The sequence below is a fragment of the Electrona antarctica genome, assembly GCF_951216825.1.
Source record: "Electrona antarctica genome assembly, chromosome: 7".
Taxonomy (NCBI): domain Eukaryota; kingdom Metazoa; phylum Chordata; class Actinopteri; order Myctophiformes; family Myctophidae; genus Electrona; species Electrona antarctica.
The window spans coordinates 3,590,194-3,612,539 of NC_136812.1; the positions used below are offsets into that span (position 1 = coordinate 3,590,194).

The window sequence follows — 22,346 nt, forward strand, 5'->3', positions numbered from 1 at the left end:
CTAGGACGGGTAGAGGCAGGACACATTCAGCGTGCACATCTATAGACACAGTGACACGAATACACACCAAAGGACTGGGGATTATGTGTTATTCATCCATGCAACCGTTTATCCAGAGTCGGGTTGCGGGGGCAACAACAGTTCCTGCAGCAGAGAGCTCCAGACTTGTCTTCCCTCTCTCCCTAGCGCAACATTATCAACTTTACCCCGGGGGGATCCCGAGGCGTTCCCTTCCCAGGACAGTGTGGCGATGTAATCCTCCTTCCTTGAGGGTTATGTCAGTATAAAACAAAGGCACATTGTCATAGATTTTAGACGCACAGGTCCCAGTGCACTGACCAAAATGGTAAACGGTGCATTTATCCAAGGCGCTTTACATAGATTGTGCATTACAGTATTCGCCCACACACATTCACAGACCACAGCTAGGGGTGCGTGGCTAGCTTGCTCAAGGACACTTCGACACTAACTCTCGGGGAGCCGGCCGGTAATTAACTGGGAACCTAACCCCCTGTTTTGATACTATAGCTCCTCGCCACTCACCCTACACACTTCCACTTGGTTTGTTTTGCTATGCTCAAACCTATAGTGGAAGTGTGTAGGACGAGTGGCGAGGAGCTAGTTTCAAAAAGGGCCTAAACGCTTCCCAAGTGGCCACTCTACCCTTGAGCCACTGCATGGCACGGTTGGCACCCCGGCCTGTTGGTCAACAAGGACCCTGTTGAAAGAGTAAATAATAATAATAATGAATTGCATTTTTAAGTGCTCAAAGCGGTTCACAATGGTTCATTAATTCATACATTGGGAGGTGAAGCGGCGAACAGTCAACGCCAGCGTCCTCACTTCCCACATTCACACACCAATGGTGGTGAGCTCACACCGACCGACTCATTGGAGGCAATGTAGGGTTCAGTGTGTTGCCCAAGGACACTTGGACATGTGGACAGGAGGAGGAGCCGGGACTCGAACCGCCGACCCAGGGGTCATTGGACCCCTGGTCCAATGACCACAGTTCGATCCCTGTGGGCTCCCCCAGAGTTAGTGTCGAAGTGTCCTTGAGCAAGACACTGAACCCCTAATTGCTCCCGATGTGCTGGTTGGTGCCTTGCATGGTTTCCGCTGCCATCGGTGTATGAATGTGTGTGTGAATGGGTGAATGTAATGCACAATCTATGTAAAGCGCCTTGGATAAAGGCGCTATATAAATGCACCATTTACCATTTACATCGACTCACTGGCCTTGGAATGTCTAGGGATCCCCCAGGAGGAAGTCACTAATGTTGCTATGGAGAGGGACGTCTGGAACACTCTGGTGGAGCTGTTGCCCCTGCGACCCGACTACGCATAAGCGGTTGAAGATGGATGGATGGATGGATGGCGGCTCTACAACAGAGTATCTATCTGCTCCTTGGCCTGAACGTGTTTGGAGAACATGTGAATTAAACCCAGTAGAAGATCAAGACAGACTGCAGCTCGTTATCCTGATGGTGAGCACGGTCGTTAGGGGAGGTGACCAGATGTCTGCCGCAGCTGTTCAAAGACCTCGTACTGAACCATGGGCTGACCGCAGCATCATCAGTAATACATTACTGTATCATTATAATAATGACTATAAACCTCCACACAACAGGTACTTCCACTGGTGTAACTCTAAAGTAACTCAGTACATTTACTTAAGTACTGTGTACTCAAGTACGTTACTTGAGCATTTCCAATTTCCAATAATACTTTTTACTATACTCTATACATCTGTGATCCAAATATTGTACTTTTTACTCCAGTATTTGAAAACTGCAGTTCTTTGGGGATTTTTGATGATTTTTTACAAAAACATACAGAAATATACATTTCGGCCATTTGCGCGACACATTGTGAGCTTGTAGATCTGCTATTTTCAAAAGATTTGCATACATTTTCAAACATTTTTGAAATGGTAACATTCTGCACAGTGATTACTTTAAGTACATTTGGATGCCAGATGCTGCTGTTGCATTTTTAATCAAGTACATTTGGAATTCCAGACTTTTACTTGTAACAGAGTAGCCTACTGTACTTCTACCCTATTTTGCAGTATTGATACTTATTACTTTGCGAGTACTTTATCCCACCACTGGCAACGACCTCATTCTGAACGAGGCTGACCGCATCATCAGCAATTATTACTGTAATTGTAATGACTAATAAACCTCCATACAACAGGTAACGAAGCTAACTAATCCATCGGGACAAAGGAAGACATGAGAAGCAGACAAGGGGTTTAGTAACCTGTAATTGTACAAATGCATGCACTGAACATACAGTAGGCTCTGGTGGTATCCCCATGTCGGTCAGGGCTGTGTGCCAATAATGGACGGTGATATCCTTATGAAATAATTGTACGGTGCAATATAAATGTCTCATTTATATAGCGCTTTACATAGATTGTGCATTACATTCACACACCGATGGCGGAGGAAACCATGCAAGGCACCAACCTGCACATCAGGAGCAATTAGGGGTTCAGTGTCTTGCTCAAGGACACTAACTCTGGGGGAGCCCACAGGGATCGATCCGGCCACTCCACTCCACCGGCCACTCTACCGCTGAGCCACTGCCACCGCAATATGTATTCATGAGTTGATTATGAAGCTGCTTCTTCAGGGATCAGCTATACAGACACTGCATATTGAAGTATTTATTTGTTTCCATATTAGTATGTGTGTCAGCATTATGCTAGAGGGAGAGTGTGTGTGTGTGTGTGTGTGTGTGTGTGTGTGTGTGTGTGTGTGTGTGTGTGTGTGTGTGTGTGTGTGTGTGTGTGTGTGTGTGTGTGTGTGCGTGCGTGCGTGCGTGCGTGCGTGTGTGTGTGTGTGTGTGTGTGTGTGTGTGTGTGTGTGCGCGCGTGTGTTTGTGTGCGTGCGTGCGTGCGTGCGTGTGTGCATGCGTGCGTGCGTGCGTGCGTGCGTGCGTGCGTGCGTGTGTCAGTAAGTGTTAGCTAAGGTAACGTCAGGTAAGCGGATGCTGTATAATCCCCGAGGGGTTCATTTGGTTCACAGCAGCAGTAAACCCAGGCAGAAACAATACGTAACATTAGACAGATGGTGTTCACAGTTAACACAATTTACTGTTGCAATTTAGGCGTTCAGCAGACACTCATAATCCTGTTATAGATGGATGATAGCTTCTTGGTTTAATTATGAACATCAGCAGCATGCAGTGGATCAGCGCTAGAGTGGCTTATAGCGTGTGAAAACGTGTACGTCACCAAGAGGAGGGCGGCGTCTGAAAAGCTAGGGACGGCCCTCTCGTGGGCTTTAAATTCTAGCCCACATCACTCAGAATAGAGTGACGGTGGTATGTTTTTGTAAATATTGAGCTCGTTCTTGGCGACAACACAGTGAACCAACACCAGGATGGATAGAAAGAACGTCGGGCCCAAATACATTACAAGGACAAGGAAAATGTTGTGAACAAACACGGCTGTGCTTAGATACTTTGTTGAACGTTATGTCTCTGTGCCCGTGCTCCGTACAGCCGAGATCCAAGCCATTCTACGTATTTTTGTAAACTCGACAATCTGGGTTCCTTGATGCTGTCTCCATGCTGGAAAGATGAACATCTAACTCCGTTTTCTGGCTCATTCCCTCGACGTGACCTGCTGTGGCACTTATTTACTGAGCAAGTCTGCACCATTGTGAGGTCAGTTTAAAAAAAGAACGTATATACAAGCACACTGGATAGTCGCTCAATGTAAACAAACCAGACAAGCCAACAAGTATGGCGGCCGCTACCACGTGACACATATGTTGACGCCCCCTCCAGGGGATTTTGGTACACACTATAGAGCAGCTGTATGGGAACCGTTAGGTTCTCAGTTCGATCCCTGTGGGCTCCCCCAGAGTTAGTGTAGAAGTGTCCTTGAGCAAGACTCTGAAACGCCTAATTGCTCACGATGTGCAGGTTGGTGCCTTGCATGGTTTCCCCCGCCATCGGTGTGTGAATGTGTGTGTGAATGGGTGAATGTAATGGATAATATATGTAAAGCGCCTTGGATAAAGGCGCTTTATAAATGCACCATTTACCATTTACATACAAATGCACCATGTCTCTGTACGTCTGTCAGTACATGTGTATGGCTTTAATCCACGCAACTCGAGAACCGTTCGAACCCCACCGACTTCAAATTCGACACACGCGTTCCACACCCCCTGCACAGGGAATGCAGTGCCCGGTGTCGAGTCAGCCGGACCCACGGTTGTCCAGAACCGCCACAAAAGGTCTCTATACTCGGGCTCTGCCCAGGGTCCATATATGGAGCCGGCCTGTTCTGACATCACAACCCTCCATATTTGGGCATGCCTGACACAGAACTCCATATATAGGAATATGGGGACACAGAGAGACAGACACAGACATCTCCATATCATGGGCCTAATAAGGGGCTTTAAAGATATGGGTGTGCTAACTATACCTTCCGATGCTTGGTAGGCCATGCAGCATCAGTGTTCTCATTAACTCAGTAAAACCGGGAGCCAATGGAGGGAGCGGAGAACAGGGGGAGACATGTGAGAATTTGGGGCTGGTTGAAGTTCTGGATGCCGCAGCACGCGCGCTGACGCCCTCATCACTGTTGTCATCGTCCCCCTGCTGTCACCACGAGCAGCGGGGGGGCGAAGAAATGAAAGCCGTGTCACATCATCCACAGATGGATCAGAGAGCCTCAAATTATTTAGCACATAGACGCTCTCATCATTCAGAGCGACAACATGACTGAGCCAAGTGCGAAATGGGAATAAGCAGAGAAGAGAAAGAAGACTATAAGAAATCTGAACTGCAAGTCAATAAAAAGCTTCAAGGTAAACAGTTACAGAGTGCAGAGAGAACAATGCATACGGCTTCGAAGGAACTGGGACAGCAGCTTGGGCGGTAACTCCTTTTGGTGTTTATAGCATTATGTTATACTTTAGCTGTTGAAAAATAGCAGATCTACAAGCTCGTAGCGCGGCACTCGGTGCCACGCTACGAGCTTGTAATGTAATGTAATGTAATGTAAATGTAATGTAGATCTGCTATTTTTGGAAATTCGTGAAAATGTGGTGCAAATCTTTAAATATATATTCTTTCACATGCGAACGTTTTTAACTCAAATCTTTGCGTCTTGGGGGGGGGGGGGGGGGGGGTCCCTGGAACAACATATTTTCAGATGGGGGGGTCGGCGGCCAATTACATATATTTTTGGGGGTATTTTGAGGGTTTTTCAGAAAACTCGTGATATAAAGACATTTTGTAGAATCGTCCTCATGGTCGACATGGGTTGACAACGGACCTGTCCTAGACCTTACCTTACCCATGTGAGAGTTATACCATGAGATGAAATGTTTTAGTTAATTATTCCCCGGAGGGTCAGCGAGTTTGAAGCAGTTTTCTGAGCCGTGTTGGCACCCATCGAGGTCGGGCCGGCCCTCTGGTACTATTACACTAGTAGTAAGTTCATAATTTATTGTGTCATAAATATACAGCCATAATAGTTTATAGTTTATGACTATAAACCCTCGGTAGCTTGAACTCTTCCGAATGTGGGTGGCGAGAGAGAGAGAGCACGTGGCCACACCCCCGGTGGGGGGAGGGTGGGGGGGAGGGGTGTTGATGATGGAAAAGACACATTCAGCACATTCAACCCCGGGCCGTCATCATCATTCCACTGTGATTAATTAGTTAATACTGATAAGAATTTAACCCGTTCTGGACACCCTTTTGGTGTTTCCAGCATTATGTTATGTAGCCTATATGCTTTAGCTGTTGAAAAATAGCAGACCTACAAGCTCGTAGCGTGGCACCGAGTGCCGCGCTACGAGCTTGTAGGTCTGCTATTTTTTGAAAAATCGTGAAAATCGTGTGGCGCAAATCTTTGAATATATAGGACAGGTTCCTTGTCAGCCCATGTCGACCATGAGGACGATTCTACAAAATGTCTTCTATATCACGACCCTCATGTCGTTCTCAAACATTTTCATGTCAAGGACCCCCAAAAATATAATTTATAATATGTAATTGAAATCCGATTGGTTTAAATGGTCACATGACTCATTTAGACAAATCAGATTCCAATCTGGATGTGGCTCAGATCTGATTCAGGCTGGATTTGGCTGCCAGTGTAAATGGGGCCTAACTCTCCATCATTTAGCTGGAACCCCCTAAGGACCACCGGTGGTCCCCGGATAACTGGTGGTCCCCGGATAACTGGTGGTCCCTGGCCGGACCACTGGTTGAAAACCCACGCTCTAGTTTACACCAAACCACAACACCTCGCAGACACGTCATGGACTTGTAGATCTGGTATATCTTTGGTTAATGTTCCCTCCGGAATAGAGATGCTACATGTATCAGTTATGAACTTGTAGATCAATATATCTTTGGTTAATGTTCCCTCCAGAATAGAGATGCTAAATGTATCAGTTATGAACTTGTAGATCTGGTATATATTTGGTTAATGTTCCCTCCAGAATAGAGATGCTTAATGTATCAGTTATGAACTTGTAGATCTGGTATATATTTGGTTAATGTTCCCTCCAGAATAGAGATGCTAAATGTATCAGTTATGAACTTGTAGATCTGGTATATCTTTGGTTAATGTTCCCTCCAGAATAGAGATGCTTAATGTATCAGTTATGAACTTGTAGATCTGGTATATCTTTGGTTAATGTTCCCTCCAGAATAGAGATGCTAAATGTATCAGTCATGAACTTGTAGATCTGTATATCTTTGGTTAATGTTCCCTCCAGAATAGAGATGCTAAATGTATCAGTTATGAACTTGTAGATCTGGTATATCTTTGGTTAATGTTCCCCCCAGAATAGGGATGCTAAATGTATCAGTTATGAACTTGTAGATCTGGTATATCTTTGGTTAATGTTCCCTCCAGAATAGAGATGCTAAATGTATCAGTTATGAACTTGTAGATCTGGTATATCTTTGGTTAATGTTCCCTCCAGAATAGAGATGCTAAATGTATCAGTTATGAACTTGTAGATCTGGTATATCTTTGGTTAATGTTCCCCCCAGAATAGGGATGCTAAATGTATCAGTTATGAACTTGTAGATCTGGTATATCTTGGGTTAATGTTCCCTCCAGAATAGAGATGCTAAATGTATCACAAATCATTAACCATGAACCCTAGAATCCCTTCGTTGGGGCAAGCTCATGTTGCCATGTAGTTGGACTCCCATAGGAGGCCATGTTGCTGCCATGTAGTTGGACTCCCATAGGAGGCCATGTTGCTGCCATGTAGTTGGACTCCCAGGAGGCCATGTTGCTGCCATGTAGTTGGACTCCCAGGAGGCCATGTAGTTGGACTCCCAGGAGGCCATGTTGCTGCCATGTAGTTGGACTCCCAGGAGGCCATGTTGCTGCCATGTAGTTGGACTCCCAGGAGGCCATGTTGCTGCCATGTAGTTGGACTCCCATAGGAGGCCTATTTCGGTCAGTGCTAAACCGTTAGGGCCCCTATAACGTGGCCCCTAACGTGCCATCGGCTGTTTTGGGTAAATCCATAATAATAATGGTACAGAGGGAAAAGGGGAGGGGACCAAGTGTAGACGCCTGGGGGACCCCGGTCAATGACGTATAATATAGTATAATTATGTTAAATCAACTTGACTAATGTTTAGTAGTTTAGTTTGTGCATAAGTAATGCCTTTCATGCAGAGGGTTGTGGGTTCGAACCCAGCCTGCGGTCGATGCATCAGCATGAAGGGCAACAGGTTCCTATAACGCCAAATACAATGGGTTCAGTATTCGAGCCAGGTCTACTGAGGAGGCGTGTCTGAGGCCTGTCCTGGACCGGAGTCTGAGGAGGCGTGTCTGAAGTTCTGTCCTGGACCGGAGTCTCCAGACGTATAATCCATTTAGGCCTGACGTCGAAATTAAAAAAAATCTTCTGACAGTTTTCTGAAATATACCTATGTTTCTGTAACCGACCCCCATCTGAAAATATGTTATTCCAGGACCCCCCTAGAAGCAAAGAGTTGAGTTAAAAACGTTCGCTCTGAAATAATATATATTCAAAGATTTATGCCACATTTCCACGATTTTTCAAAAATAGCAGACCTACAAGCTCGTAGCGCGGCACTCGGTGCCGCGCTATGAGCTTGTAGATCTGCTATTTTTCAATAGCTAAAGCATAACATAAATGCTTAGAAACACCAAAAGGGGTTCCCGCCCAGAATGGGATAAACAAACAACTATGATAAAAGGTTGGAAAAGAAACCCTATAAATCTTTCTGCCTTTCTGGTTGCTACGCCGTTCCAACACCTTATTAATTTCCACATAATGTACCTTGTCAGTGGAACAGCATTACGATTTACAATTTAGGCATTTAGCAGATGCTCTTAATCCAAGAGTGATTTACAGTAAGCAAAACAACACGAGGTAATACATCACATGCATAGAAGTAATAGTAATCAAGAAGAAAAGTAAACTAAATTAACTTAATATATCCGTCTAACAGTGGAATATATTTATAATGAAACGTAAAGTATCTGTAATAAATGCAGCATGTCTCAGTCTGTCTGTCTGTCTGTACGTCTGTCTGTACGTCTGTCTGTACGTCTGTCTGTACGTCTTTCTGTACGTCTGTCTGTACGTCTGTCTGTACTATGTGTATGGCTGTAATGCACGTAACTCGAGAACCGTACGCCCCACCGACTTCAAATTCGACACACGCGTTCCACACCCCCACAGGGAGTGCAGTGCCCGGTGTCGAGTCGGTCGGACCCACGGTTGTCCAGAACCGCCACAAAAGGCCTCTGACCGGGCTCTGGATATGGGGCCTCTGCCCAGGGTCCATATATATGGAGCTGGCCTGTTCTGACATCACAACACTCCATATTTGGGCATGCCTGACACAGAACTCCATATATAGGAATAAAGGGGCACAGAGAGACAGATACAGAAATGTCCATATATGGGCATAAAAGGGACACAGACAGATGGGTGGAACGGGTACTCTGACACGGGTACAACGGGTATTGCATAGCCAGGTGGGGCATGGATCTCCAACTTCCATCATTACCGACTCGGTGCTCTACAGCTGCGCTCTGGTCTAGTACACAATAGATAGTATGCGCATGACATCATCATCATACCCGGAAGTTATGCAGGAACGCCTACTGAGTGGCAAAAAACTACTTTCTGGCCTTGACAGCCCATACATCCAAAAAGAAAGTCCTATCTGATTGCATTAAAGGAGCATTCAGTGATTTGGGTGATTTGGGGGAAAAAAACCGGTCCGCCCCGGTAACAAGATGTGCACGGGCACGCATTACAGTGGGGGGACACGCGACAGGCCAACATCATGCACACCACAGTCGATCGTGATTGCCGGAAGGCCCCTCTCTATCCTGATTGGATGAAGGCTGGGCCACCTAGCCAAAAACTAAACCTATAAGGTGTTTTGACCCCAGGGGTTAACTGGGGACAGGAAGGAACTTCCTTAGACTGTATAAGCACAACAAAATAAGTGATATTTGAATTAAGTTAAATCACTGAATATACCTTTAAACATTAAATTACGTTAAACTCACTTTTCCACTCACTTTGCCACTCGATTTTGCCATTCACTTTATGCATGTGCATATATACCCTAGAATGCTATTATGTCTACATAATATATGCTATCTAAATGACATATTTTAGCCTTTGCAATTATACGCCTGCAAGGTCGTCGAGGTTACAGGGCAATTAAGTGCTGCGCGCTAAATAAGGTGGAGTCTGACGAGGGGAGGTGAGGTGCTGTTCCCCATTGAGTGAGGCCTAAGGTGGAGTCTGACGAGGGGAGGTGAGGTGCTGTTCCCCATTGAGTGAGGCCTAAGGTGGAGTCTGAAGAGGGGAGGTGAGGTGCTGTTCCCCATTGAGTGAGGCCTAAGGTGGAGTCTGAAGAGGGGAGGTGAGGTGCTGTTCCCCATTGAGTGAGGCCTAAGGTGGAGTCTGAAGAGGGGAGGTGAGGTGCTGTTCCCCATTGAGTGAGGCCTAAGGTGGAGTCTGACGAGGGGAGGTGAGGTGCTGTTCCCCATTGAGTGAGGCCTAAGGTGTAGTCTGACGAGGGGAGGTGAGGTGCTGTTCCCCATTGAGTGAGGCCTAAGGTGTAGTCTGACGAGGGGAGGTGAGGTGCTGTTCCCCATTGAGTGAGGCCTAAGGTGGAGTCTGAAGAGGTGAGGTGCTGTTCCCCATTGAGTGAGGCCTATAAGGGGGAGTCTGACGAGGGGAGGTGAGGTGCTGTTCCCCATTGAGTGAGGCCTATAAGGGGGAGTCTGACGAGGGGAGGTTAGGTGCTGTTCCCCATTGAGTGAGGCCTAAGGTGGAGTCTGACGAGGGGAAGGGGGGTGCTGTTCCCCATTGAGTGAGGCCTATAAGGGGGAGTCTGACGAGGGGAGGTGAGGTGCTGTTCCCCATTGAGTGAGGCCTAAGGTGGAGTCTGACGAGGGGAGGTGAGGTGCTGTTCCCCATTGAGTGAGGCCTAAGGTGTAGTCTGACGAGGGGAGGTGAGGTGCTGTTCCCCATTGAGTGAGGCCTAAGGTGGAGTCTGACGAGGGGAGGTGAGGTGCTGTTCCCCATTGAGTGAGGCCTAAGGTGGAGTCTGACGAGGGGAGGTGAGGTGCTGTTCCCCATTGAGTGAGGCCTATAAGGTGGAGTCTGACGAGGGGAGGTGAGGTGCTGTTCCCCATTGAGTGAGGCCTATAAGGGGGAGTCTGACGAGGGGAGGTGAGGTGCTGTTCCCCATTGAGTGAGGCCTAAGGTGGAGTCTGAAGAGGTGAGGTGCTGTTCCCCATTGAGTGAGGCCTATAAGGGGGAGTCTGACGAGGGGAGGTGAGGTGCTGTTCCCCATTGAGTGAGGCCTATAAGGTGGAGTCTGACGAGGGGAGGTGAGGTGCTGTTCCCCGTTGAGTGAGGCCTAAGGTGGAGTCTGAAGAGGTGAGGTGCTGTTCCCCATTGAGTGAGGCCTATAAGGGGGAGTCTGACGAGGGGAGGTGAGGTGCTGTTCCCCATTGAGTGAGGCCTATAAGGGGGAGTCTGACGAGGGGAGGTGAGGTGCTGTTCCCCATTGAGTGAGGCCTAAGGTGGAGTCTGACGAGGGGAGGGGGGGTGCTGTTCCCCATTGAGTGAGGCCTAACCTGGAGTCTGACGAGGGGAAGGGGGGTGCTGTTCCCCGTGTTGCTAGGGAACAGACATGCATCATGACATAAACAAGGAGTCATTTAGAATGTTTATGTTGTCATGTCTGAAAAGGCTAGAGTGTTAAGTTAACATAACGTATGATGAGCCAGCCTGGGCCCAGTGAGTTCTGACTGGCATGCATGGTGTCACTATTTAGACGTGTTATTTTTGGAGAGAGGCCACAACCACAGCCCCAAACGACTTACCGGGACTACGAGTCATACTTGGAACACATTCGGGGCTGTGTGTGGCGAGGTGCGTGTGGCGTGTCCAGCTAACCGGGCTGTGTGTGGCCGAGGTGCGTGTGGCGTGTCCAGCTAACCGGGCTGTGTTTGGCCGAGGTGCGTGTGGCGTGTCGAGCTAAACGCTATTCACCGTGGCATTGTCACTTTCCATTATTTGGGACGCGCTGACACTAAGGTTTATAAATGGTTCCAAAACCACTTTGATCCCTCGATGGCCGCGAGGGGACTCAGGGACGCTTACAGGACGGACAGTCACAAACAGTGGTGGAAGTACTGTACTAATTTAAGTACAACTGTGAGGTATTAGTACTTTACTTGAGTATTTCCAATTTCCAGCACATTTCCTACTTCTACTCCATTACATCTCAGAGGAAAATGTTGTACTTTTTACTCCACTACATTTATTTGAAAACTTTAGTTACTAGTTACTTTTGATTATTATTATTACAAAACATACATCATCCACTTCAACCCTGTATACATTTCGGCCATTTGAAAATAGCCGATCTACAAGATCACAATGCATTACGATGTGATGCATTGTTAGCTTGTAGATCGTCTATTTTCAAAAGATTTGAAAACTTGAAACTGTCATGAACTATGATCTGTGTACTGTGTACTTTTATTATGTAGTGTTGCCCTTGTGTTTCCTGTTCTGCCTGTGTTTGCCTGTCTTGTCTCACCTCCCTGTGATTACTAGTCTTCTCCACCTGTTAGCCTCCCAGCCAATCAGCTGTGTCCTGTTAGCCTCCCAGCCAATCAGCTGTGTCCTGTTAGTCTCCCAGCAAAACCCAGTGTTGATTGTTAGTTCTGTTCACCTGTGTGTTGTGATCCCTGTGTCTACTTAAACCCTCAGTTCCTTGTGTTCCCTGAGTATAGTTGTTGTTTATTTATGGTGTTATGTTCCAGTCCTGTTCCTGTGTGTTTACAGTGAAGTTGACCTGCTCTGCTCCTGCCTTTCTGTTCTGCATTTGGGTCCCACTTAATTGAGTTGCACTGTGACAGAAACGGGACATTCTGCGTAATGACTATGTTCTACTTTTGGTACTTTTAAGTACTATTTGATACCAATACTTTTGTACCTTTTCTGAAGTACTTTTAGTTGTAACACAGTATTTATATATAGGCCAGGGGTGTCCAAAGTGTGGCCCGTGGGCCAAATGGGGCCCGGGGACAGATTGTATACGGCTCTCGGCTTCATGCCTGAATTGTATCACCCCGACATTTTTACATTTTTATTAACCTGGGCATTTCCCATGCAAAGTATAATTTGTCAGGATTATTTGAAAATAAGGATGAAAAGGGGCTGAGTTATTTTTGTGTTTTGTTCACAGCACACAAGACCATTGATATTAAATATTGTTGATGATAGTTACATAAAATCGTTTAAATGCACATGTTGTTATAGTCCGAAGGCACATTGTGTCAGTCGAGGAGATGTAGTTGGCCCCCTTATTTTCTAAAAAAATATGGCCCCCTTTGAAAACAGTTTGGACACACCTGCTATAGGCCTATTGCAGTATTGATAGGCCTATATGAGTAGTTATATGAGTAGTCACCACCGCCAGTCAGTCATAAAGGAGCATGTAGGTAAATGGTGTTCACATTAAGTACAGAGACAAGCATGAATCACAGCCTCAATATACTTCAATGTCTTCCAGTTCAGCATGAGAGAAGCTCTGACACACAGAGTACAGACAGAGTGTTGTTATTGTCTGTGATGACTGTCATTTCAGGCTTTGGCTGTGAGCATTATGGGGAGTCATAATAATAGTGGCTAATTTAGGCTTTGTAATACGACGGTGTCGAGCGGCAGTCATAGCCGACGTGCAAGCCCACGACACGTTGCGTATGCGAAGCTTTGTGGGCTTATAGATCGGCTCTCGTGTAAATGGGCCTTAATGAGTTCCTGACCTACACTATACAGTCTCTGCTGGGAGGTTGACAACAAGCATGCAGTCCCTCTGTCCACCAGCAGATGGAGACAGAGTACAAGCTGTGTGTTCACTGTGCAAATGAAAGAAGGAAATAACCAAAGCTTTAATGTCTGCAAGTACACTGTTGACCATGGATTTAGCAGGGTAGACACTACTGTACATTTGAGTTGTGTGTGTGTGTGTGTGTGTGTGTGTGTGTGTGTGTGTGTGTGTGTGTGTGTGTGTGTGTGTGTGTGCGCAAGTTTCCTTCCACCTTAAGCCACTGCCATATTGAGTTGTGCTTGAAATGTACTGTAATTCTCCAATCTGTTAATAATTAATTCTTCAATCAATCAATCACAAAGCAAAGTGTTTTACAGTATTATGCATATCAGTCTGATATGTGTAGAAGACATATATAGTAGGGCCTACAGTAGGCGTCTGTGGCTCAGGAGGAGGTAGAGCAGGCTGTCCAATCCTGATCATGACCCTAACCGTAGATCCAAATCTCAAAACACCCTCTTGATTCGTGAGTATTCGTGGTATCAATACACACATGCGTGCATGAGCACAGTGCACGCACACACAGGTCACATGTGTAATGCTTTATGGCGTCGTCCACTCACAGTTAACAGTTTTTGTGCTTGAAATGTACTGTAATTCTCCAATCTGTTAATAAATACTTCAATGAATCAATCAATCAAAGATGCACACACACGCTGTGAGACCAGATATAATTAATAATAATAATGTTTATTGTGACAGACGGTAATAAACCATCTGCAGACGTCCAATAGGATCCTTAGGAATGGAGCATCGTCTGAGGAGATGGAATGACAGGAAACAAACGGTATTCAGTGATTATTAATGAGACGCACGCAGGCACGCACGCACGCACGCACGCACGCATGCATACGTACACACACATACACGTACACACACACACTCGTGACCAGACATGACTGAGGGGCTGCCATCGTGCAGCCTCCAGCTTTTCACCAGAGGAGAAAAACTGATTTAAAAACAAAATCCAAAATGAGTTAATATCACAGGCAATCTATTCACATACTAGATGTATGTCTGAAATAAGTGTCAGAGCTGAAATTGACATGTAAATATGAAATAAATGCTTAAACATGAAGCTATAGGTGTAATGTTAGAGTCCACAGAAGTGAACCTTTCAAGCCTGTTTTCTTAACTCGCTGTTTCTCTGCAAGACATTACTCAATAAGCCATATCTCCAAAACTGGTGGGTCAAACTGAACAACCAATATGTCAATTTGAAGCTATGATTCCCCGCTTTCACATGACATGACAAAACAAAAATTAAAAAAAATCCAATGGCAGTCAGTCCCTCAGTCAAATCTGATCAGTCTCTATAGCTACTGTGTGAACAGGTCAGGGGTCTTACGTCGCTGAGCCAGGCGCTGAAGGCGGAGTTGCGAGTGAACACGGTGGGCTTCTTCACTTCGTTGCACTGGCGGTTGGACACGAAGCTGGTCACCCCGTGGACGTACCACCTGCCGTCCTGTCCCTTACAGTTCAGCGGACCCCCGGAGTCCCCCTGAGACAGAGGGACGGACACGCAAAGACAGACACAAGAGATGCCGTGAGATGATACTATTGTCATCAAATCTGTTCTCCCATAACATACGGTAAATTTAAATCTCTGATTGCAAAACTGTTTTTAAACACGTGCTACGTCACGCCATGAGGAAATGTTGCTGTGCTGTTCTGTTTTTGTTTATTGCTCTGAAAATGTTGTATTTTGTTGTATTTCGACGACAAATGAGGGCGACCTCAATGTCTTTAGAGAATAAATAAAGGTTTGAATGAATGAATGAATGAATTGACCAGTGCAGTGTATCAGAACTCAGATGTCGGCGCCCCAATAGCGGATTGAGCTGCGCGCAGCTCGCACACATGCACAGACATGCACGTGCGTGCCCGCGAGTTCAACTGACCTCACGTATATATCGATCCAAAACAACCATTCACATCGTCTTACCAAAGCTTCAACACAGTGCAAATTGCCTGGGCCGCTGGCCGGCGTATAGTGTGAATTGACAGAGGAATTACACTGGCTTGATGCATAGCTACAGTCTCCATATATCCATATACTATATACCAGTGGAAACCCGAAAATATTGTTGATCCCAGGCTAGCTGACAGGTAGAGGTAACGTTAGTCAAAGTCAAAGTCGTACCATTAGTCACACACATTACCGCAGTGAAATTTGTTCTCCGCATTTGACCCATCTCTTGGAGCGGTGAGCTCGGGAATCATTAGTTGATTTGACCCCCCAACCCAACCCACTGAGTGCCAAGCAGGGAGGCATTGGGTCCCATTTTTACAGTCTGACCCGGCCGGGGAATCGAACCCCCGACCTCCCGGTTTCAGGGCGGACACTCTAACCACAAAGCCACTGTCTGGTGAGGTAACGTTATACATACGTTGCAGCCGGACACGTCGTCTCCTCCTGCACAGATCATGTTGGTCTTCACGTTGATGCCCCACCAGTCACTGCTGCTGCACACACTGTGCTCTACCACTGGAAGCAAGGCCTGCTGGAGGACGTCAGGCATGGGCCCACCGGCTGCACGGGGAGCACAGAGAGAGAATAATGGGAGTCAGGCATGGGCCCACCGGCTGCACGGGGAGCACAGAGAGAGAATAATGGGAGTCAGGCATGGGCCCACCGGCTGCACGGGGAGCACAGAGAGAGAATAATGGGAGTCAGGCATGGGCCCACCGGCTGCACGGGGAGCACAGAGAGAGAATAATGGGAGTTATTTTCATGAAACAAAGCGTGTGTCAAATGTCACTGATATTTGAGGAAAAATGAAGTTTGATTATTATGATGTGACTTGATGTTCTGTGGTTTTAGCCTACTTTCTTTAGCTTTTGTTTGCAGTTGCAAGATCAGAGAAGATGAACATGAAACATACTGTATACACTATACAGTATATTCACACACATTCACACACCGATGCCGGAGGAAACCATGCAAGGCACCAACCTGCACATCAGGAGCAATTAGGGGTTCAGCGTCTTGCTCAAGGACACTTTGACACTAACTCTGGGGGAGCTGAAGTCAAAAGGTCAGAGGTCATTCCACAGCTTGGGAGCCAGGAGGGAGAAGAGTCTACAGTAGGTATAGGACGATTGGAGCGTACAGTACGTTGGCCAGGATGTTGTAGAGAAGGGAGGGACAGACATCCTGGGTTTAACTCAGAGAAAGTCTTATCTAAAAAAAGTCTTATCTAAAATACTACAGTAGTGTTTACATAAGTCCATATACTTCAGGGGCTAAATGAAGGCCTCTGATACCAGACTGGCTTGAGGAACACCTGCACTGCAGCCTTCTCGGAACCGTGGCGCTTTCAACGGAACCGGCGGACATTTTTTGGTTCCAGTTCTGAAATCATCCGAACCAACTTTGTGTTGGTGTTCTGAACAAATTAATTTTCAGTGGAAACACTCTGAACTGGTTCAATATTATAGGTGGGGGAGAAAGAATAACCTAAATGGTTCCACCCTGGTGGAAAAGGGGCCTCAGTGAGTGAACACACAGCTCTCAAATCAACCCTGATCAACAACGAATACTGATCAATCAACACTTGATGGCATGGCATTGTACAATAATCTTCTGTGGACTTTTGGACTGTAGTGTAGAAGTTGTACATAAAAGAGTAAATGACATTGTGACTTAGTTTAGAGACTAATTCACAATGATTAGAGCCAAGTGCCATGCCTGCTAATAGCCCAACACTAAATGAACATCGCGTTACATAACGGCATCTGTCACATACTGTACCAGTGCTGGGCTGAGTGACAGAATGAGAACAAGGACACTGTATTACTGTAGAGGTTCCCCCAGCCACAGAGATGTAGCAGTCTGTCCTGTGCATAGACATATATAAAGGCTAGATGGCTCAAGGCGGAGTCTCTGACGTAGTTCACCCGGTGGCCATCTTGCTGAGGGGCTACAGTACAGTATATGTTCTATGGCAGCTCAAACTAAAATAGTCATCACTCCCTCAAATCCTCATGGATTTACAAACGGGTTGGTTCATTACAAACGTTGTCAACGTGGCTTTGATTCAGGACGCTTATCTGCTTAATGTTTTTTTTAAATTTAACGTCATATAAAAGCATATAAGTATGCGGACTGGCATTTATAACAAACCAAACCAAAATCGGTTGAAAATTGAGCAAGTTATGGTTATTTAAAAAGTACATGCCCCATAGACACAATTATGCTGCCGCTCTGTAAGATGGCCGCCACGTAGAAACGTCGCAACTCCATTGTCCAGAGCGCGGGTGAGCCATCTAGCCTTTCTTATATATCTATGGTCCCGTGGGCCAGCATCTCTCCACAACGGGAACAAAGGATCTACATACATACTGTAGAGGTTGCCCCAGCCAGAGATGTAGCAGTCTGCCCCGTGGGCCAGCATCTCCCCGGACTCTGGAAGACAGGCCACGCCAACGCTGTCCGTCATGAAGGGAGCCTTGTCCAGTTTCAGCAGGGCCAGGTCGTTGCTGTGTGGAAATGATTGATCACAACGTCATCCTTATTATCAGCTCCAGTCTCACGTATATCAGAGACCTCGATCCGTCTACTGATGCATCATGAAGACCTGACTTCAATGTGGGGATAGAAACAGTGGAGAAAACATCCACTGATAAACCTACACTGGCGACCTTAATATGTCTAGTCGGTCAGACCCACGGTTGTCCAGAACCGCCACAAAAGGCCTCTGCACGGGCTCTGGATCTGATCACCCCTATATCTCCATATATGGAGCTGGCCTGTTCTGACATCACAAATGGGGGTCTGTGGGCTCATTAGTGAAAAAGTCCTTGAAAGGTCCTTGAAATGAAAAAGTGGGAACCACTGATGTAGGCCTACAGTCAGGCAGGTGATACAACAACTATGGTAGTTGGTCGTCATAGTATTTCACGTGGAGGAGAAAGAGAAGACAATTAACACCCACCCTTGGTTGACGCGGTCGATGTCCCAGTCAGGGTGGACGATTCTGCGCAGAACGTCCCTGATCTGTTCCGTTCCCTCCTGCTTGCTCATACTGTGCTCTCCCAACACGATGCGATACACGTCTCCAGGCCTGCAGGAACAACAGGTTTAGTGTTCATATCTTTGTGTGTGTCTGTGCTAGAGGCAGACACACTGCACTCACTTTGTACCAGGGGGGGGTTGAAACCGGGTGCATGCTTTAGTTCCGACATACCATTGGTCCGAACGACAACCTACCTCAAACCCTAACCTAACCATAACCTTAATACATTTTAATGTTGTTTGCAGGTTATTCCATGTATTAGGGCCACATAAGCTAAAAGCAGATCTACCAAGTTAACTTTTAGTACCTTGAATTTGGGGAAATTATTTGACCGGGTGTGGTAGGGTTCAGAGTCCTTGACCGGGTGTGGTAGGGTTCAGAGTCCTTGACCGGGTGTGGTAGGGCTCAGAGTCCCATTTCAGAAAAGATGAGATGCATTTAGGACAATCTCCAAGCATGGCTTTATACAACAGGTGTCGATGCAGTTCTCGTCTCTCTGTCAGGGAGGACCATTCAACCTTATATAAGATACAATGGTGAGTAGCCTACCATAGCTATCACCCGTAATAAATCTAATCGATGAGTGATAAACAGAGTCTAGGGATTTAAGAGTGGATGAGTGATAAACAGAGTCTAGGGATTTTAGAGTGGATGCTGCTTGCTGCATGTCTATAGATTATGTCTCCATAATCCAAGACAGACAGGAACACTGCCTCAACTACGCTCTTTCTGCTAATGACAGGAAAGCTGGCTTTGTTTCGATACAAAAAGCCAATGTTCTGTCGCAATGTACGAGCACACGGCCCAACAGGAAAGGATGTGCTGTGGGTTGTGACACCTTTGACAGTCTGTATAAGGATAGCATAAGGCTGACCTCATATATCACCATGATGTAATCACCACAGCTGCAGCTAATCAAACTAATAATGGTTTAATAATGGTGTTCGGAATAGGGGTGTCTATATGAACAAAATAGCATGCACTCTGTGAGCCTGTTTTTAATGCAGGGATCGGCAACCTTTTTGACATGAGGTGTGATGAGATAAAGTAGACCTTTAAAGCAGTTACCATTACTTATAAGAGTGTGCACCCTAGCTGTGCTTATCAAGGTCACAGAAAGATTAGTCTGAAAAAGTAAAGCCAGTTCAGAGCTCTCCAGGACAGACATGACAGCGCTGGCCCTGCGCTGGCCCTGGAACAACATATTTTCAGATGGGGGTCGGCGGCCAATTACATATATTTCTGGAGGTCCTTGACATGAAAATGTTTGAGAACCACTGACATATAGAAACATGAGGTTTTTCAGAAAACTGTCAGGATTTAGGAGACATTTGTAGAATTGTCCTCAGGTCTAAATGGGACTCACCAGATGCAGTGTCCAGCCGTCAGCACCCAGCGAGGAGCGATCAGAGTGCCTCCACACGTGTGGTGGTAACGGCTGCCATGCTTCACCTGCAGCGAAATCTGAGGGGATTAAACCAACAACAAGCTCTGTTAAATGGTGCATTTATATAGCGCCTTTATCCAAGGCGCTTTATATAGACTGTGCATTACATTCACACACACATTCACACACACATTCATACACCTTTACATAGACTGTGCATTACATACACCCATTCACACACACATTCACACACACATTCTTACACCTTTACATAGATTGTGCATTACATTCACCCATTCACACACATTCATACACCTTTACATAGATTGTGCATTACATTCACCCATTCACACACACATTCATACACCGATGGCGGCGGAAACCATGCAAGGCACCAACCAGCACATCAGGAGCAATTTGGGGTTCAGAGTCTTGCTCAAGGACACTTCGACACTAACTCTGGGGGAGCCTGGGTTCGAGCTGGCCGCCTTGCGGTTGCCATCCGGCCACTCTACCCCTGAGCCACCGCCGCCCCCCCTCCGTTACCATGGTAACTGGACGAGTTCGGGACAAACAAACACACACACACGAGATGAGAACATGGATGGTGAGAGTGCGTCTAGCCTACGGTATACCTGCCAAGGCCAGCTGTGAGCACGGGCATCCTGTCCGTTCACCACCCTGCTGGCATCAGGCTCAAACGTGGGGCTGCCACACCCACAAGCTGTAGGAGAGAAAACACATGACAGCACATGTAGTTTGAATGCATGATCCTTGACCTCACGAACTGTAGATTAGACTGTGTGTGTACTCTAGGCCTACTCAATGTGTGCCATTTGAAAACTTCACATGTCGTGTCATTGGTAAGACGGTGTCTTAGTATTATTGTCAAATTTCAGTGAGAAAGCAGGGCATTTGCAAAGGTGTTGTTATGAAAGTGCTGAGAGATTCCTCTTTACAATGAAAAGAAGTGTCGACAAGTGACACTTGTTTTCAGTAACAAAAGAGAAGAATTAGAGGCAAAAAAGGGAAAATAACTTTGGGTAAACAAGTATTTCCAGAGAAAATGCAGAAAAAGTACAGGAGAGCCTGAAGTGTTGGAACATACAGTATACTATCTCAGAAATCCCGAAACAATATGTTAGTGCCATTATGTCCAATTATTTGGTTTCAGATCCTCAACATTGTAACAGCAACATAATGTACAATGTAGGCATTTAGCAGACACTCACAGTAAGCAAGAACAACACAAGGTAATACATCAAATGCATAGAAATATAGTCATCTAGCATCACAAGTAAACCAAGAACCTAACATCCTTCTAACAGTAAAATATCTGTACAATGAAACTTTAAAGGAGAATTCCATACTAGAAGGCTTTCTTACCTTCATTTGTAGTTGTTACGTCCCCACCAAAGAGGTCCAGGTGTTATTTTGTGCAAAACCTCCTTATTGGCTATTTCCCCTACCATAAGCCCTAAATTGAATGGGGCTATGGGGTGTTGTGCTAATTTGCTTATTTCCATCGCTCAAAATAATGTTTTTTTTGTATATATCCTCTCTTCATAATGTAAATAATATCCCAAGCGGCACACTTTACTACTTATTTCGATGGAAATAAGCGAATGATCACAACACCCCATTGCCCCATTCAATTCCCATTCAATTCAATGCAATTCATTGAGGGCTTATGGTAGGGGAAATAGCCAATAAGGAGTTTTTACACAAAAAAACACCTGGACCTCTTTGGTGGGGACGTAACGACTACAAAGAAAGGTAAGAAAGCCTTTTAGTATGGAATTCTCCTTTAAACACTATAGAATGCCAGATCAATAATATTAATGACTGAATCTGTCTACATAACGTACTACCGGTATCTAAATGACTAGCCGGCAAGTTTGTCGAGGCTAGGGCAAGTGCTACGGTAAGTGCAATGTAATGAAAAGCAAGTAATTAAAAATAACAGCAAGTAGTATGGTACCAAATGGCGTAGTATGCACAATACATGTTAATGTATCATAGCACATTACTCTCTTAGTACCATCTCAGTGGATAAACGGAGGCCTGCTTATGAATGGTTTATTTTTCGGTCTTAAAAAAAAACATGTGCATGATTATTACAGCAACAACTATTTTACAGGAAATGTTTGGACCGAAAAAGGTGTGGGCTGAAGCTATAGCTTATATTGTGCCTACCCTTTTTGACTTACTTATATTACATTATTATTATTACCCACCGTATGCCGCCAGAAGCATCACTGAAGCCAGTCCCTGTAGCAGCACCATGGTTGATCAGTCAGTCTGTCTGTCTGTCTGTCTGTAACACAGTTCTAACTCTCTAGTTATACCCCCAGACCCTCTGTCTGTCTGTCACACAGTTCTAACTCTCTAGTTATACCCCCAGACCCAGACCCTCTTTCACCCTGAGAGCACGTCAGACCATCTGGGAAACCGTCAGGTTTGCGTCCCTGTTATCAACATTGTTATCTATAGACACTGCCAGAATTAGCTGGGAAGAACTTCCT

At 45.8% G+C, this 22,346-nt stretch overlaps 1 protein-coding gene across 1 annotated transcript; it reads right to left on the bottom strand.

The window, feature by feature from the left end:
* On the bottom strand, positions 1-22,107 carry LOC306927341 (chymotrypsin-like elastase family member 3B; the record flags this gene model as incomplete). Its single annotated transcript, XM_079507052.1, has 8 exons — positions 1-39; positions 14,765-14,917; positions 15,807-15,949; positions 17,762-17,898; positions 18,354-18,482; positions 19,801-19,898; positions 20,457-20,545; positions 22,059-22,107. The coding sequence occupies 8 exons, from the start codon at positions 22,105-22,107 to the stop codon at positions 1-3; spliced, it is 837 nt and encodes a 278-aa protein (XP_079363178.1).
* Between the last annotated feature and the right edge of the window lie 239 nt (positions 22,108-22,346).